This window comes from Pholcus phalangioides, unplaced genomic scaffold, assembly GCF_987345545.1.
Source record: "Pholcus phalangioides strain wild (caught in Gottingen) unplaced genomic scaffold, Ppha-v1.0 ptg000002l_1, whole genome shotgun sequence".
In the NCBI taxonomy this organism is placed as follows: domain Eukaryota; kingdom Metazoa; phylum Arthropoda; class Arachnida; order Araneae; family Pholcidae; genus Pholcus; species Pholcus phalangioides.
The window spans coordinates 1,299,101-1,316,212 of record NW_028301595.1 but is presented as its reverse complement, the minus strand read 5'-3'; the positions used below and the strand labels follow the sequence as shown (position 1 = coordinate 1,316,212).

The 17,112-nt window shown below is 36.4% G+C and overlaps 1 protein-coding gene across 1 annotated transcript; it reads right to left on the bottom strand.

The window, feature by feature from the left end:
- Positions 1-10: 10 nt before the first annotated feature.
- On the bottom strand, positions 11-12,049 carry LOC149089041 (xaa-Pro aminopeptidase 3). The gene is made up of 5 exons (XM_089236821.1): positions 11,975-12,049; positions 8,734-9,690; positions 2,970-3,211; positions 2,722-2,842; positions 11-800 (listed from the first exon to the last, which is right to left on the bottom strand). The coding sequence occupies exons 1-5, from the start codon at positions 11,985-11,987 to the stop codon at positions 628-630; spliced, it is 1,506 nt and encodes a 501-aa protein (XP_089092947.1). The 5' UTR covers positions 11,988-12,049; the 3' UTR covers positions 11-627.
- Between the last annotated feature and the right edge of the window lie 5,063 nt (positions 12,050-17,112).

Below are 17,112 nucleotides of genomic sequence, written 5' to 3'. Positions count from 1 at the left end.
CTTAGTAATTCATTGGTCTATTTTTTATTTACAAAAATTCTTATTAACAAAATGCTTATCTTCCAAAATGAGCAGAACCAGTCCATGGCGCCATAACAGAGCATCTGAGCAAAAGGACTTGAATCAAACAAAAAGGAGCCAAAAATTATTTAAAGCTTCTTATTATGAAATTACTTCTCATAAATTCTAAATTTTTATTAATTTTGGAATTCTTTCATTAATTCTCCCATATAAATCAAGTTTTAATAATTTTTCACTGACTAGAATTATGTTGCTCTTCTATTAATTTCAAATTCTCTCGTCTAAATTTTCATTTAATGTTTATTAAATGCATTCAAATAGAGAATTTTTACAATTCTGTAACTATGCCATGCCATTTTGGATGTTAATTTCTCGGCACAAGTAGCAGAAGTTATTAAGATGACCTTGAGAGTGAATTCGTACAACCCCTCGGGAGCCCTTGCGACCCAACCCATAGCTTTAGAAAAAACCCGTTTTAGAGCCACAAAAAACAAATGAATATTCATATATGAAAAATTTAATTTTAAATATTTTTACACAAACTAAAAATATATGTTACGATTGAGCAAACGCATTGATTTCACCATCAATTTGATGCAAATTGATTCACATTCCATTTTTTGTCGATAAGAGTTTTTCAATATTATCGACATGCTTAGGACATCCTGCTGTAAGAATTTTAGGACCTTGTTCTGTTATGAGGATATCATCCTCTATGCGGATGCAGAGACCTCTGAATTGTTCAGGAACTCTTTGATCATCTTTTTTGAAATAAATACCTAAACAAAATGGAAAAAAAAAAATTTTGAACAAGAGTGCTGGTACAAGTGAAAGTTCTTTTGAGAATAGGATTAAAGAAGATAGTTTATAAGGGTTATATCATGATATTTCAAGTTTCATGTACAAGATAATTTAAAAAACAGTGTATATATTAGAATGGGGGAAAAAAAAAACACAACAACAACATATTCAGAGACAACGTCAGTATGACCAGAAACAACACTCAAACACAATATTTTCTAGGTGTATAATCAGAACTTTCCTTCTGTGGGGATTTCACAAAGCTCAACAGTCAAACTCTGTTATAATGTCAACATTTGTAATGACACCTTGGTCATAATGATAATTGACAGTCTTGGCTGAATCTTATAGTGATGTTAATGGACCTTGCTTATGATGTTGATGGAAAATTCATTACTCTCAGATATAATGACACTTTTATGGCATATTTTGGAGAAATAGTTCTCATGTATAATTCTACTGAAAACTATTGATTAAAAAAAAGATACAGCGATACCTTGACTAACAAAGATTATTCATGTTGTTCATAAGCCAAAATGTGATTTCACATAGGTTCCTATGGAAAATCCTTTGATATGTTCTAGATTCTTTCTTTCAGGGGTGGAAAATCTGCTACAATTTCAACAATTTCCTTTCATTTGTTACATTCTGCTACAAAAACATCAAAATTCTTCAATTCTGTGCCATTAACAAAATTTTCTCTTAAGAAACTTTAAAGTTTCATCACAATAGAAGCTGATTTTTTGATGTCATTTGTCCTCCCCGCAATTTCATCTCTTGGGGCCGCAAATGGAATTAGTTTCAGGTCGTCGTCTCCCCCCCCCCCCCCCAGAATTCGGCACATAGGCTTCTGACAACATATAAAGTTGGGTCAAACTATGCGAATTGCCGATCATCCACAGAAAAAAAAAACGACTACTCTGATTTATTTTCACAAAAAATTCAATCTGAGTACGTGTGTTTTCACTCCTTATTTTTAACTGTGATTTGTGATTGCTCCATGTATTTTATTTTCCAGCATCTTTAGCAGATTTTCAGTCTCTCGTTTTGCTTCCAAGTTTTCTATTATTCATTTTCTACTATTCTTTCTCTTGATATGTCATTTCCTTTTACGCCATTCACCAGCATGTTTAGTGTTCAATGGAAAATGGTTTCCAGCTGCACGTTAATTAAAATTACTTTGTCCAGAGAGAGAGACCATGGTCATAATTAGTTTGAAAAGGGTATTTGTGTGTGTGATGCAAAATTTCAGCAAAGCTTATTTAGGCAGACAAACAGAAAATAGTTTATATTAAAAACAATTTTAATTCTATAGTTTTTAATCACTATTAAATTTTTGGGAATTTCGAATAAATATTCTAAGAATGACCCAGGAAAATAAGTCAGCTCAAAGTATGTTGAATCAAACTGAGATGATCAAGAGCAAACTCAAAAAGAAACAACATTGTTTTAAATATGAAATGGGCAAATTCTGGTAAAAGAAGTGTGATCAAACGTTAAAAAAATGCTTGAAACTGAAGAGAACAAAAGCACTACTTAGACTTGCATCAGCGGCCAAAAAAAAGATAGAAAAATATATAAGTGTTTCATATAAAAATTCAAACACTTTTAGGAGTGTGGTAGCTCATGTCGATAAGATATTCGCCTAAAGTACCAAAGGATGTTTAGAGGTCAAGTTATACCCGAGAGGATACCTAATTCATAATATACCTCATCATATACCTATTCAGAAACTTTCCTGACATAGAACAACAGGGATATGGCGAGGAATCTCACATTGAGGGGTTAGTGCATCAACCTCTCAATGAGTATTAAAAATATCGAATGCTGCCATTTGAATTAGCCATAAAACAAAAATGATCAAAACATTTCTATAGCTTATAATGATTTCTTTCTCACCTGGCTCCACTGTCACAACCATCCCAGGACGAATGTTTATACCTCTGGATATTAGATTGGTGTCGTGAACATCCATGCCTAGATAATGACTCACGTGATGGGGACAAAATCCATACGCTGCCTAGATACAAAAGAATTTTTAAAAATTATTCGCATTTAATATTTCAAATCAATGTGCATTCATTTGTGATTTCAACGATTAGATGAAACACATTTTTTTCCTTCTTAAATAACACCATATTATTTACTTCACTGGCTGCATCCCTGGACAAATGCTTTGGCAGAATACCCAACTCTTGAAGTTTCTGACCCATACTTTGACACATGACTTGAAACAAATAGTCCAGAGATGGGAAAGTGTCACACAGCTCAATCAGCTCCTCTTGCACTGATAGAACCATCTCATACAGCTCTTTCTGAGGGTTTGTGAATTTTCCAGAAACCGGCCAGGTTCTAGTCATGTCGCTGGTGTAGCCGTGAAATTCGTATCCTGCAAAGAAGAAAAAACTAAAGACTTATATGCAGTGAAGAGCTTTGATAAAATCGCACGAATTATGATGTATAAAAAAATTACATTATAACACAATAGTATGATGAATAATGAACTAATTTTAAAACTAAGATTCTTGTATCGGCTCACTACACACATAAAAAAATCAGTTATGAGTCTGATGAGTACCGCATTCATGAACCATATACTTGGGTTAAACTCATCTTTCCCTACATATAATAGGTATCATTTGAAAGAGTTTCTGGTAGTGAAGAGAAGTCGTCGGTGCAATTTCATTCTATTCCCAATATTTTCCCCAACTCGTGTTTAGAGATGATGGCTTTTTCTTGCCGAATACATCAATGAAACAGCTATTTTCTGGATTTTATGCCAAGATGATGATCATCATTCGTTGGTGTCCCAAGAGGGATAACTTAGGCAATTTTGTCCATTGCTCTGACACCAAATAGTATAACATGATTTATAGGCCATGTATATGTGAAGAAATATTCCCCTCAAAGGGACAGGACTTGGCACAATTCTCATCATTTCTTATTTGTATATGCTATAGGAGGTGATGTGGAATGATCCAATTTATACAGTTGATGATTTTTCCAATCCTAAATGCTTAGGATGGTCATTCATCTTACATCAATTTCATCGCCCAAAAGGGGAAACCTTCTTCATATTGCAAAGTGTAGTTAAATGCATTAGTTAAAATTCTCCTTTTATATAATCTGCTAAACAAGAAGAAGGGGGCATGATAGATGCGCGCAAGTGAAACATAAAACACAGCAATTCTCCCCTATCTCTTACCATTTTTGAGTTATGGTGAATAGACAGAAAATGTATCAAATCTTAAAACCTAAATTTGCAAGGCTATAAAATATTTTTACTATCTAGCCTTTAAGAATTAAAAGAGACCTACATGCAAACTAACACATATTTGGAAAGAGCAGAAGAAATCCTATAAGATAACACAATTTCTATTAGGATATTTGGATTTAATGATAAGCTACAAGCACTGAAAGATTGCCAAAGTGCAAAATCCAATTGATGCCAAAATCTGTAGCTGCTAATTCTGTAAATACCCTTCTCGCTACAATTGGTTAAATTTATCAAAAACTTGTCCATAGTACCAGCTTTCAAAAGAGCCTACAATAAACCATACTGATGTTCTGGTTCAGGAAAAATCTAGTTTTTTGCTTGAAATACATCACTAAAATTGGCATTTGTTGAAATAGACATTTGGGATTGGCAGTTACAGATTTGATCTAATTAGTGACAATTAGATTTTGCACTTTGCCAATCACTCTGTGCTTGTAGCTCAACATTAAATCCGGATATTCTGATGAAATCGTTGTTTTCTGCTTTTTCCAAACATGTGCTCAGTTTGCGTGTAGGTCTGTCAAGAACTTTCACAAATTTAGGTTTTCAGATTTGGCGCTTTGCATTCCATAATCCACCATAACTCGAAAACGGTAAGAGATAGAAGAGAGTTGCTAGAGTGTTTTCTGTTCCACTTGAGCTTGTTTCCCCACTCCCTTTCATTTGGCAGATTAGGTTAAATTCACCCTGTATAGTTTAACCTTGATTTAATGCCACCATTTATTTTATGGAATTCTGGCACTATAACAAGTTTCAAATTATCGTTGAACCTGTGTAACATATGGAAGATTTTATACGTGGAAAGAAGACAGATGTTTGATTAGAATAAAAATTTCAGGCACTAAGCAGGGTTTGACTGTACTTTCAATAGTAATACAATCGACACTCATTTTTATGAACCTGTGGGAACTTGATAATTAGTTCATAAAATTAAAAGTTTGTAAATGGGGGAGACGATGAAAAAAATGAGTTGGTCGCTCACATTTATTTCATGATTTCCCAAAAAATCATGCATATTTTTGTCTGCTTCATCACAAAATTTTGGTAAATATAAGCCTCAAAGCTATAATATGCTGAAATCTGCGACTCGCATCACAGAACATTTAGTGCTACTGCAGAACAAAGAACATTTCCAGTCAGCCGAGGGCTCGTGGCAGAACAATAAAAAATATTGCTTTGGGGAATATAAGATTCCACAGAATTGGTGTAAGATAACATTTTGTACAAATTGCGCTTTGAAGTATTTCCAAGATAATGGAACGTGCCTGAAACCAACGATGTTTGATTAGGGTACTCTCAATATATTTTTCGGCAGCTTCCTGTCTTTGTACGAGTTTGAACATTAATTTCTTTCAAAAAAAACTTTTTTAAAAATATACTCTCAAACATAATCTTTTCTGCTTTGTTGACATTATGAAAAGGGAAGTAGACGAACAGCAGTTAGCTGAGATAGAGCTGAATCGACTCAGAAATGGCCTCATCAACAAGCTGATGATATTATACCATTTCTCAAACCACCACCAGCCAATCATAATGTACAATGAGTGAATTACATTAAAAACCTATCTTCACTTCATGGCCACCGCAAAAAATCGAATCCTCCTTCTTGGCACGTGTTTGAAAAACACCTGCATGTTGGTCATGAAAAATTGGTGAACTCTCCAGGTGTCAGATCAGGGGGGGCAGATTTCACCTTTTAACCTCTCCATCAACATTGCAAAATGCATGCTTGCCCTGGCTGACCAAGCGCCTAGTTGTGGCCCTAGAACTCTCTACCCTCTTCCCTCCTATATTTTCACTTAAGACATGTAGAATGTCCGAATAAACTTTTTGTTGCAGAGAGTGAAAGATCCTGCGTAAGATGAACAGTTTGGTAAAATCCTCGTTTTTACCTGAGAATGAGAAAAAAGGTATCTGTAGAATGGAAGCACTTTCTCCTTGCATTTATAGTTTGCCGAAAATACACAAAGAACTAGTTCCTTTGTGGCTGATTGCAAGTTCCATTGGATCTTCTACCTGAAACCTAGCCAAGGTTTTAACCACCATCTTGCAGCCGCACATAAGAAAAACAAGCACATTTGTGAAAGACTCTGATCACTTCATCGAAAAAATAAGAGATATTAACATGCAACCAGATGACATACTGGTGAGTTTCGACGTTGTATCATTGTTCACCTAAGGATGTCTTATCACAACTTGATGAAATATTATAAATATAGTAGGCCTTTTCCAGCTTTGCCTTGCTACAACCTACTTCACCTGGAACATCATCTATGAGTAGGCGAATGGAGTAGCTATGGGAACCCCCTTGAGTCCGGTAGTTGCCAACTTCTTTATGGGAAAATTCGAGGAGCAGGCAGTAACAACAGCGCCTCTCCAACCAACAATTTGGCTCTACTATGTAGATGATACTTTTGTTGTTGGGGGCATGGAAAAGAAAATCTTTACTCCTATTCTTGGACCATCTCAACGGAATTCAAGAAAAAAATCAAGTTCACTATGGAAATAGAGGAAAAAAGGACAGTTCCCATTCTTGGATGTTCTGACCAGTCATAAAGATCAATGTTTAGGCCACAGCATCTACCGCAAGCCCACTCACACGAACAGATATGTTCATAAGCTCTCCAATCATCATCCTCACCAAAAATGAGGCGTACTGAAAACCTTGATCAGGGCAAGAAGACTGTGTGAAGAAAAAGATCTAAGTAAAGAGATTGAGCACTTAAAATCAGTTTTCTGCTCTAATGGGTATAGACGAAATCGGAAAAGCCTTATGCCCTATCAAAAAAATCACCAGTGAAACATGGGGAGTCTCAATCAATTAGAAAAGCTGTACTGCCTTTTATGCCCAGAGCAGGATTTAAGCTACGGTCAAAATTTTTTGCTAAATGCGAAAGAAGTGGCAGCAACTTTCGCAAAAATGCATACAGGAGGTACGGATGGAGTAGACATCCAACCATCAATCATTACATTAGCATTGTAGCATTTTGCTAAAGCTTTTCTCCCCATTTTCGATTTTTTGTGAAAGGAATTTTTTTATCTAACTTAAACCCTGGCCCGGAGTGACAGCAAGAATTAGCTAGGTCATGGAAAAACATCATACATATGAAGACCATTTTCAAAGCAATCAGAAAAATATGTGAAATGCTACGATCAGCAAAAGACCACCATGACCCTCTATCAACACTGGGGGTCGTGTTGATAGAAGAACGAATGCAGCGCAGAACGAATGCCGTGCACCTGTGGCCATTGGAACCACAAAAGATCTGGGGCCACGAGGATAAAAGAGCATTAATGATGCTGCAGAATGAGGCAAACAAAAAAGTCGGTGGTGGCAGAGCATGTGCTTAAAGACAACCACAGTGTACAATTCAGCAAAACACAGGTAATAGCTAATGTTGACCACTTTTTCTCACAAATCTACAGAGAGACTGTTGAAATATACAAGCACAAAAACAGCCATAATAGAAGAGAAGAAACTTTGAAATTGAGCAGATCCTGGACACCAGCTCTCAGAAGAACGAGAACCTTCCCCTTCAAGATCCGACAACAGCCAATCAGATCGACCACATCTCTCTGCCAATCAGGTTCTCCCGGCATAGGAACTGTTTTGAATTCGCTGCCAGCCATAGGATCAATTGACCAATTGCAAAACAATAGTGAATGTCAAGCCACTGACTTCTGATTCAGTTTTATCAATTCTCCTGATGATGCCCAAAAAAAAAAAAAAAAAAAAAAAAAAAATTTTTAAAACTGCAGTAGTATTCCTAATATTTTTAGGAATTACTCTGAAAATAAATAAAAAAAAAAAATAAAAAAAAAAAAAAGATTTTATTTTTCTCCCTCTAATTTCCTTACTTTTTAATAATACTAATACTATTCCCCTTTTCTCTTCCCCTTGAATCTAACTTTACTTTAATAATTGTATATCATGTGACTATTTTCAGCCTACCAGAGCGAGGCACGCAACCGACGAATCAGGTGCGACCATGACGACGAGATGTCAACGTCACCAAGCAGTTTACTTTTCCTGCCGAAAATATTAATAATTAATATTACTAACATGCTCGTCCAGACATGTTCATTTTAAAAAATTCCTAGTTAATTAAAGAAGTTCTTTAATTGACTGTGGGTTCCCCACTAGACAGTACTCCCAAATTCTGACCGACATACATGCACTCCACACTTACACGAACATTTGCGCCCTTGCTTTTCTCTTCACAGTGGTCCCCCGCGGGCCGGTTTTGAAGGCGGCTGATGTCTGCAAACAGATAGGCCCCGCCAGAAATCTTTCATCTTGTATCTTGTATCTTGATGATGCCAACCACTAGTGTTGGGGAAATGTTGAGAACTAACTCAAATGGACAACGGTCTTTGAACCCGAACAAACAATTATATATATATTGTTTATAATTTTTGTGATTGCATTTTTAATTGGGTTGTTGTATTTTAGTAATATATGACATCCATACTTGTTATGGCCATCTTTTTCTTAGTCACCTAGCTGGATATTTTGCGTGTTGTGCTCTTGTATTTGTTAAAAAAGAGTGTGTTCCTAAATTGGAGGTTCATAAAATTGAGTGTTGACTGAATATGAAATTCATCTCATTAGTCAAGAATAAAGATTATTTTACCAGCATCCATCAATACCATTTCATCCTCTCCGACTGGTTGGTTATTGAAAATGTAATGGATGACATTGGCTCGGCTGCCACCAGCAACCACAGGCGGGAAAGCAGAATAATCGGCTCCGCGTAACCGACATTCAAAATCCATTTTAGCTTGCAAATGCGATTCCAATACTGAAGGCGAAGAGAACTTCATTACCTCTGTCATCGAATCTGCAGTCATTCTGCAAACTTTTTCCATTAACTTCATTTCAGGAACCGATTTTATTAGTCGTAATTCATGAATGAGCGGATGGGGAGACTCTAAATTAAGGTTTTTGTAGCTCGATACAAATTCTCTCACCGTTTCGTGAACTTTAGGAAACGGTCTACTCAGATAATTGTACCAAAATACCAGACTATCATTTCTGGATGCTAATGAAGACAGATAGCTTTCAAGGTCATCCATATAATAAGCCGCATCGACACCAAAAAATAATGTCATATCAGAGACGTTCATTTTCGGCCCTTCCCAAAGCTCTGTGTGCTTATTCACTTTAGGTATAAATAATATTGACTTATGTTCTGGCAACATTTTCCCTTCCACTGTTTGAAGCAGAAGCACGCAGTCTGGGTCTTTCGATCCTGTCAAATACAGAAAGTCTGTGTTTTGTCTGAATGGGTACGGTATGTTTTCAGACATGAATACTTTTGTACTGGACGGAATAAGGACTACGTGACTTTTGGTTTTCCTGCTGGTGTTCGATGATCTTTCAGCAATGAGCTCCATCAGTCTGACTCGTCTGTCGAAGAAATCACCTGCAGTATGTCCGTATATGATTTGCCCATTCTGTAAAAGATGGGGATGGGTCGAAGATGTGGGCTGGCTGTAACATTGGGAAACAGTCCCAGCTGCAGCAGCATGGCAACACCTGCACTGACTTGCGGATGTTGTCTTGCAGGCGAGCTTCAGCAGAAAGTTACCTGTTCAAGCAAACACAATCAGATATGAAAAAAAGATAAAAACATCACATAAATGATCAAATGAGAGTTTTTTAAGGCAAAGGGTCAACGTCAGTATGAGTCAATCTTCTCAATGTTTAGCTAATGCTAGTGCATTGCAACATCAGGAGATGCCAAAATTTAAATATTGAATAGTTTTATTTGCTAGCTACAAGTCAGTAAGACAGACTTTGAACTATATTTAGATTAAACATTTTCAACCTTTTAGAAAGAGGGTGTGCCACTCGACTGATTAGAAAACATGGTGTGGACTAATTAATGAAGTGATTTGGAATGGTGGCGCAGGTTACCTTAGAAGTGATCTGTAAATGTAAAGCGGGCCACTTAAATGCACTTAAACTGTGCTGCGGTAATCTGTAAATATACTGCGGATGACTTTTAAATGTACCGGGGGACACTCAAGTCACTCACATGATCTGAATATGTAGCGGGCTGCTTGAGTTATCTGAGAATGTGTCACGGGTTACTTAAGCCATATAGAACTGAGAGGTTAATTTTTCATAAGCCTGTTCAGCGCCAACCTGGTGACTTTTTTTCATGCCAAAATTGGCAACCTTCAGTGCCCTCTAGTTATGACAACCCTTTATCAAACCACATGAACTAACCGCATATTTTGTTAATTTTTGTATAATTTTCTCAGAGTTTTCAGCATTTCCTGCATATTTTGATTGATTATCGCATGTCACCACATATTAGATTGATTTCATATAATAAATGTAATTTTTTGTGCAATGGTACGTGTTCTCTGCCAGCCATCTTGAACTGCTCAATGCAAAAGCTGCAATTGCTTGGAATGAAAAAAAAGTTGCAGAATATTAACTGACCACTTGAGCGGTTTGGCAAGCGGTAGCAGATCACAATTGAATAAAAGTGTTTCTTGATTTTATACCTCCCATAAATTATGTAGCAATATAGTAAACGAAAAGCCATGATCTTCCAGGAACTGTACAGGTCATTTCGGTTGACCTGGAAAATTGTGCAGTTTAATTATTTTTACAAAATTTAATTTGAGATTGTGGGCCATGCAAGAGGGCTGTCTTAAGAACGCCCACGAGAAAATTGGTTTATCTGAAGCCACCCTAGCTGACTAGGAAAATTACTGATTGCCACTTTACATGTTCAATGTAGAATGACTTAACAAGATCTCATCATCACGAGGTGTCCAGGTAGGTCCATGCATTAAGATGACACTGGGTGGTCATAGGTTGAGCATGTATGATTCAGATCTATTGACAACAGGATTGGCAGGTTTTTGACGCATGACAGTTTTTGACACTTAAAACCAACCATCATGTTAAAAACTTCAAATATTGCTTTTCAATGTTGAAAATACATACATCGATTGCATGTAATGTCTAAAGTCACTATGTTATACAAAGAATAAATGCTTAATATGATTGTTTATACTTAATACAATATAATTATTTCAGACAATATATGTGTATTTTTTCATGTACAATATGCAATTTCAATAGAGCATAACATAAAAGTTGAAAGAAAAACTATGAAACTATTTGATGTTCTTCAATTCAACATGATTCTCGAGCTTCAAAAATTTCAACTGCTCATAAAGTATACATGTATTGATATAAACCATCTCTTTTCATAAATGATAGGTGTTTAAAAAGTTTGTTTACACCATATATGTAACGTTGATTTCTATAATTAAATTATGTAGATATAATCACTGATACATAAAACAATACCCTTATTATGCAAAACATTAGAATATAGCTAGCAATAAAAACATTAAATTGGACTAAAACGCCCTTTAATTTAGCGGTACTGATTGCATATGATGCTGAAGAAAAAAGCTCCTATAACTTAGTCTAATAAGAATGACAACATGTTTTTGACTTTTTTAATACTAAGTTTTTGAGATCGAAAACCTAATCCTGTGTAATCTCCTATCACACATATTTCGAAAAAAGAGCTCTATTTCCCTTAAGAAATTAAACACAGGTAATCAGTAGTTTAGATAACACTAGCAGTTTGGATAAAATGAACCATATAATTATATATCTGTTCCACACTTTGTCTGCCAAGAAATTAAAATTTAGCTTTAATTATTGTAATAAATTAGTGTTTAAACAAAAAACGCAATATACAAGAAAGCAAGTTCTTCATCGTGTTATCGACCTAAATTTGTGTTCAACATAATATCCAAAAGCATTCATTTAGGTTTTTGAAGGTTTAAACCAGGTAACTATTTGCATTTGATTGATTTATATTTAAATGAACTCACCTAGTCGTAACATCCCTAATGTTTACAAACTTGAGGGCACAAGTTCAAGAGCGAGGAGGTCATCAACGTAATGTGGTTCACTGTTTGAACTTTGCAAAACAAAACAACACACCATTATGAAATAGTTTTTGATTGTGACGAAAAAAATTTCAATTCTGTAGTGATTCTATTCATTAATTTTGCTTGAAAGTTTCTTATTTCACTTTTTTGAATTCCTGAACAAAAATACAAATTCATGAAACAGGCGAAAAGTCCATAGTACCAAACTTCCTCTACACCAACAAGTTAAAAACTCATCCCGATTATTTTACATTAAGCCGGGTTTTCCATATGTAATATAAGCTCGATGGGGTTTTCCCATGGAGGTATATATTAACCCATAATACCTCCATGGGTTTTTCTAGGAGTCAGGGACGGGCTTAAGTATTTTGCGGCCCAGTGCGAAAAAAAATCGCGGCCCCTCGGAACAGAGGTTTTTCAATACCCCAGGGTGTCCATGGGTACTCTGGTGCCCGGGAACGACTGTAAAACTCCTTCGTAGTCATATAAAAAATTCCATTTGGCAATAAATATGGACAAAAGTGTACGCTTCCCAGTGAAAAAATTGCAAGTGCTTCCCAAGTCACTCGAAGATTTGGGGCTCTCAGGGCTAGAAAACCGATTGTCTCCTAAAACCTTAGAGGTTCTCTATCTTGGACTGAATTTTAAGCTATTGCTTTGCTAAGAAGTTGAAGTCAAAATATAATCAAAACATTTTTATCCCCTTTTGGGGCCCTAAATATTTAGCGGCCCGGTGCGATAGCACCCTTCGCACCTGCCCAAGTCCGGCCCTGCTAGGAGTAGAATTTCTGCGCCGGGTGCAGCGTGAAAACGCTGGTTGGTTAAAAACTTAAAATTCAGGGTTTTTTTTATCAATCAGAGTTTTCACGCTGCAACGCACTGTAGAAACCTGCTTCTAGGAAAACCTGGATTTAAAGCCAGGTTTTCCTAGAAGCAGGTTTCCTGTGCCACGCGCTACGTGATTCGCCCAGCGCGACACGCCGTCCACTCACCAGTAAGAAAAGCAGCATGACTGTTTTCCTACAGAGCGCAATACGCCTGACGACACGCTTTACGTCGGGCGTGATTGGCCGACTGCTTCTGGAGGAGTCAAAGGCGTCGTGCGCCGCGGTTTTGCCAATATTCTCTTCACTCTTGTGTGTTTTCTTTCCTTCCTTTCAAACCGGAGCATGCAGACGACAGAGTCACATGCCAAAGCCACATACTTTATATAGCAGCCCTGATCTGATGCGCCTCGCTAGGAAAACACAAACGCGTAGCGTGATTATGTAACACGTTTCTGTCGGCGCGAAATATTCTAATTCGGTTCACGCTGCGCAACAAACCTATTAACCTATTAAACCTATTCCTAGCCTAGGAAAACCCGGCTTTAGGTCTAAGGTTTAGATTTCGACACGTACAATTCTTAGAGTAGATATAGAAGATTTATATATACTTCTATTGCTTCTCCAAGGTATCAACAATGTTTAGGAACATTCGATGATGGCTTTGCTGAGAATTCCACGAACGAGCGGGCACTGAATTCCACCATGGAGGAAAGAATAATAACAGGAGGTGACGCGACCAGCGCCTCCGTTGAGAAAGCATAGGGGAGTGAAGTTGGGTTGCCAGAAGAAGCCAGTGATCGCTCTATTAAAGGGACCAGGTAAGCCCAAACAAACAGTGACTTCCCATGCTTTCCTATGAGAAACATCCGAATTTTTAAAAATCATTTAAAAATTTACTATTCACTTTAGGAACTCAATTTTTTCCCCTCAAATTCTTTGGATATATTTATACAATTGAACGAGAGCTTTTACAATTTTAGTTGTTATTTGTTTTCGAATATTAACTTCAACAACATGGAATCTTTTACAAAAATAACCAAAATTTACCCATATCTTGTGCCACAAAATTTCTTCTCGGCATTTTAATTTAAAAAAAATTATGCCAAAGTATGTAACACCTCAGTGCTGAGAGAAAGACAATGTTTAAAGACACTTGAACAAGCGGTGTTTGAAAAAATCTGACTTTTTTCGCGAAAAACATTATATATGTAAAACATTAGCATATATAATGCCTTTCAGCTGTTTATATTAAAATATTGTAGAAATATTTCTCCATTCCAGGCAAAAACTCGAACACAGACACAATTTTAGATTTCAAATTCAATTCGAAACTTTTTTGTCGAATTTTCGTACACATACCACTTTAAAAGCAAAGTAATTGGTACAAAATGAAGAGAAAAAAAAACTGCCCAGATTATTTTTCTAAATACTATAGGCCAGAGAGATGACTTATCGCGGCTCGTAAAAAAAGTTTTTTATTTTTTAATATTTTTTTCTCAATACATCTACATAGCGGAAAGTTCAGATGGGCGGCATATATTTCCAGTAATATGTATTCAAGAATATGAGAGTGGAACGGAAGAAGGGTGGTGAAATTTGTACAGCCTACAGGCACCAAAACCATAAATACACAGTGGTGGACGACGTTTGAGGACTTCCAGTACTTTGAGGCACGGTGGCGGCAAAATGCTGTTTGCCCCGGGTGGCAAAAATCCTAGCTACGGCCCCGTCAGAAGGTGCTCGAGCACCTCAGAACTGATTCAGAAATCAAAATTCCTCATGTAAAGCTTAAGATGAGCGCCCACGGGCCTGATACACTTTCGAAATGTACCGGATCGATCATAATGATGAACGAAACAAAAAGGCAAGATAAACAGTTAAAAGAAAAAAATTGTCAAATTGCATTTTATTGAAGCTTCATAATATTTTAATTAATCATATTCCCATAGACATTAATGTGATGCATCAAATTTTTAAAATAAATTGAAGCACTGAACTAAAAACTTATGACGAGTCGAGAGTGAAAAGTGAACTTCCCCTTTTTCAAAAATAAATTAAAAATATAACAACCCCTTATATAAGGATAAGATTTTATTTTTCCCCTTTATTGGATCATGTAGATTACCTGAAGACGCATTAAATGGTCATGGTGATTAAATTTATTTAGTTATTAATATTTTAAAAGAATTCGATCCGGCAAAACACATGTTAAGCATAGGGAAAAGAGCGATTTGTTTGGGCTTACTCGTCAGCCCATGGGGTTGTCACAACGGCTTCAATTTTCGTTCCTGATGTCACCTCCAGTTATTCTTTCCTCAGATACAGATACAGATAGATTAACGTCCTCTATGCCTGCTTAGGGCTCTAGGACAGCTTTAGTTCATAACGTCAGAGTGCAATCTTGTACAAAAACAGTTACGAAGATGATCAGGAACAACAGAACTGTGGGGGAACAAAGTACAATGAAGAAACAGTCTTGGCATAAAAAAAAAAGAAAAGAACTGGTAGATGATGCAAAGAAAAAAAAACACAAAAATCTCAGCTCCTAGAAAAATAAAAGCAGCCAATGTCAAAAACGATTACATTTTCCCATGAAAATTTCAAATTCCTTGATCAAAGTGCCCGGAGTCACTTCAATGAGTGTGTGCCAGTCAGATATCTGATTATTACCAAGGCCTACATTCTGCAGAAAGCATTCCCTAAAAATTGACCATTTAGGAAACGTAAATAAGAAATGATTGTTAGATTCACAATTGTTGCCACAGATACAGTCAGGTGAACTTATTTGATGAATTCTGTGAAGGTAACCATTGGTAGGTGCTCTGTTGGTCATGAGACGATAAAAAAGTGATTCAAACTTGCGGCTAGTAAAGTAGGGCGAAAATTTTTTAACAGCATCGAAGAAACGATCTGCAACTGGATAAAGGGGTTGATTACAAAAATATTGATGAATTGATGATTGCCAATTTTTGTGTGAAAGATTAATCACATCCTCGAAGTAAGCATATGTAGGGAAAACTGGATTTTGGGAATCAACTGCTGTACGTGCTAGATGATCTGCAAGCTCATTGTAGAAGACACCCTTGTGGCCTGGACACCAAACTAATGAGATTCTTGTCGCCCGCAATGATGCTAAATATAAGGCATAAAAAGTTGCTAAAACCACCGAATGAGATTTTGGGTTGATGTTGGCGATTGCTTGAATAGCTGATTTGCTATCGGATAAAATTATGTAGTTTTCATTACTGACAATGAATTTTAGTGCTGCGATCATTATTGCAACACATTCTCCAGTGAAGACAGATGAGCAATCATGGAGCGCTGCCTGAAATGAATTACGAATTTTTGAACAGAAAATTCCAATAGAGGTATGAGCTCCTTTTGAGGCATCTGTAGCTATAATAGTAGAACAAGACCAGAATTTTTGTTCATGTTCATAAAATAGTTGCTTTGTGAGGAGATCATTTGATGATGTTTGAAATGGAAGAGAACTGGTTGTGAAATCAATATTGGTGATAAGCCAAGGAGGATTCGCAAAAAACAGAGGTTGAAGAGGAATAAGTAAATTGTTGTCCTGGATGAATTGAATAATAGAAGGATCAAAAATTTTAGAATGTAAGCCTTGACGGTCAAAACTGAAATTAGAACAACTATGTTTGACACAGAGAGTTTTTTAACAAAAACAGTGAAAATATAGGTTTTCCACAGATGCTGAGTAACAGAGGAATCGGTGTTGAGATTGGAAGACCAGTAGCAATGCGAAGGGATTGGTGATAGATAGCAGAACACTTTTGAATATTTTTCTTGGAGCTATTATGCCACAAGAATGAACTGTAATTCATGAAGCTTGAAGTAATATTAGAACAGATAGCCAAAAGTTTATGCCCTTTAGCTCCACGAAGCCTGCCTGCAATCAACTTCACGATATTACAAATGTTAATGGCTTTTTTGGAAATGTGATTGATCTGGGGGCTCCAACTCAGCTTTTGATCCCAAATAACTCCAAGAATCTTGATATTTTCCTCGTAATTTATCTGAGCACCGTTGATTTGGATATTTGGGAGAAAAGGAATATTTTTTTTCGTAAAAATGCTGTAACTGCATTTCTCAGTAGACAGAACAAATCCCCACTGATCCATCCAGTTTGAAACAAGGTTTAAGGCAGAATTCAATTCGTCTGTAACATCATTCTAGTCTGATTTACTGATCCAAAGAAAAATGTCATCAGCATAAATGAAGGGATGAATGGAG

What these genes read in the sequence shown, in the direction of transcription:
- LOC149089041 (XM_089236821.1), bottom strand. An exon ending in CCAGGGATGCAGCCAGTGAA is followed by an intron (nt 2,843 to 2,969) that starts GTAAATAATATG and finishes TTTTGTATCTAG; the next exon opens with GCAGCGTATGGATTTTGTCC. An exon ending in GGTTGTGACAGTGGAGCCAG is followed by an intron (nt 801 to 2,721) that starts GTGAGAAAGAAA and finishes CATTTTGTTTAG; the next exon opens with GTATTTATTTCAAAAAAGAT.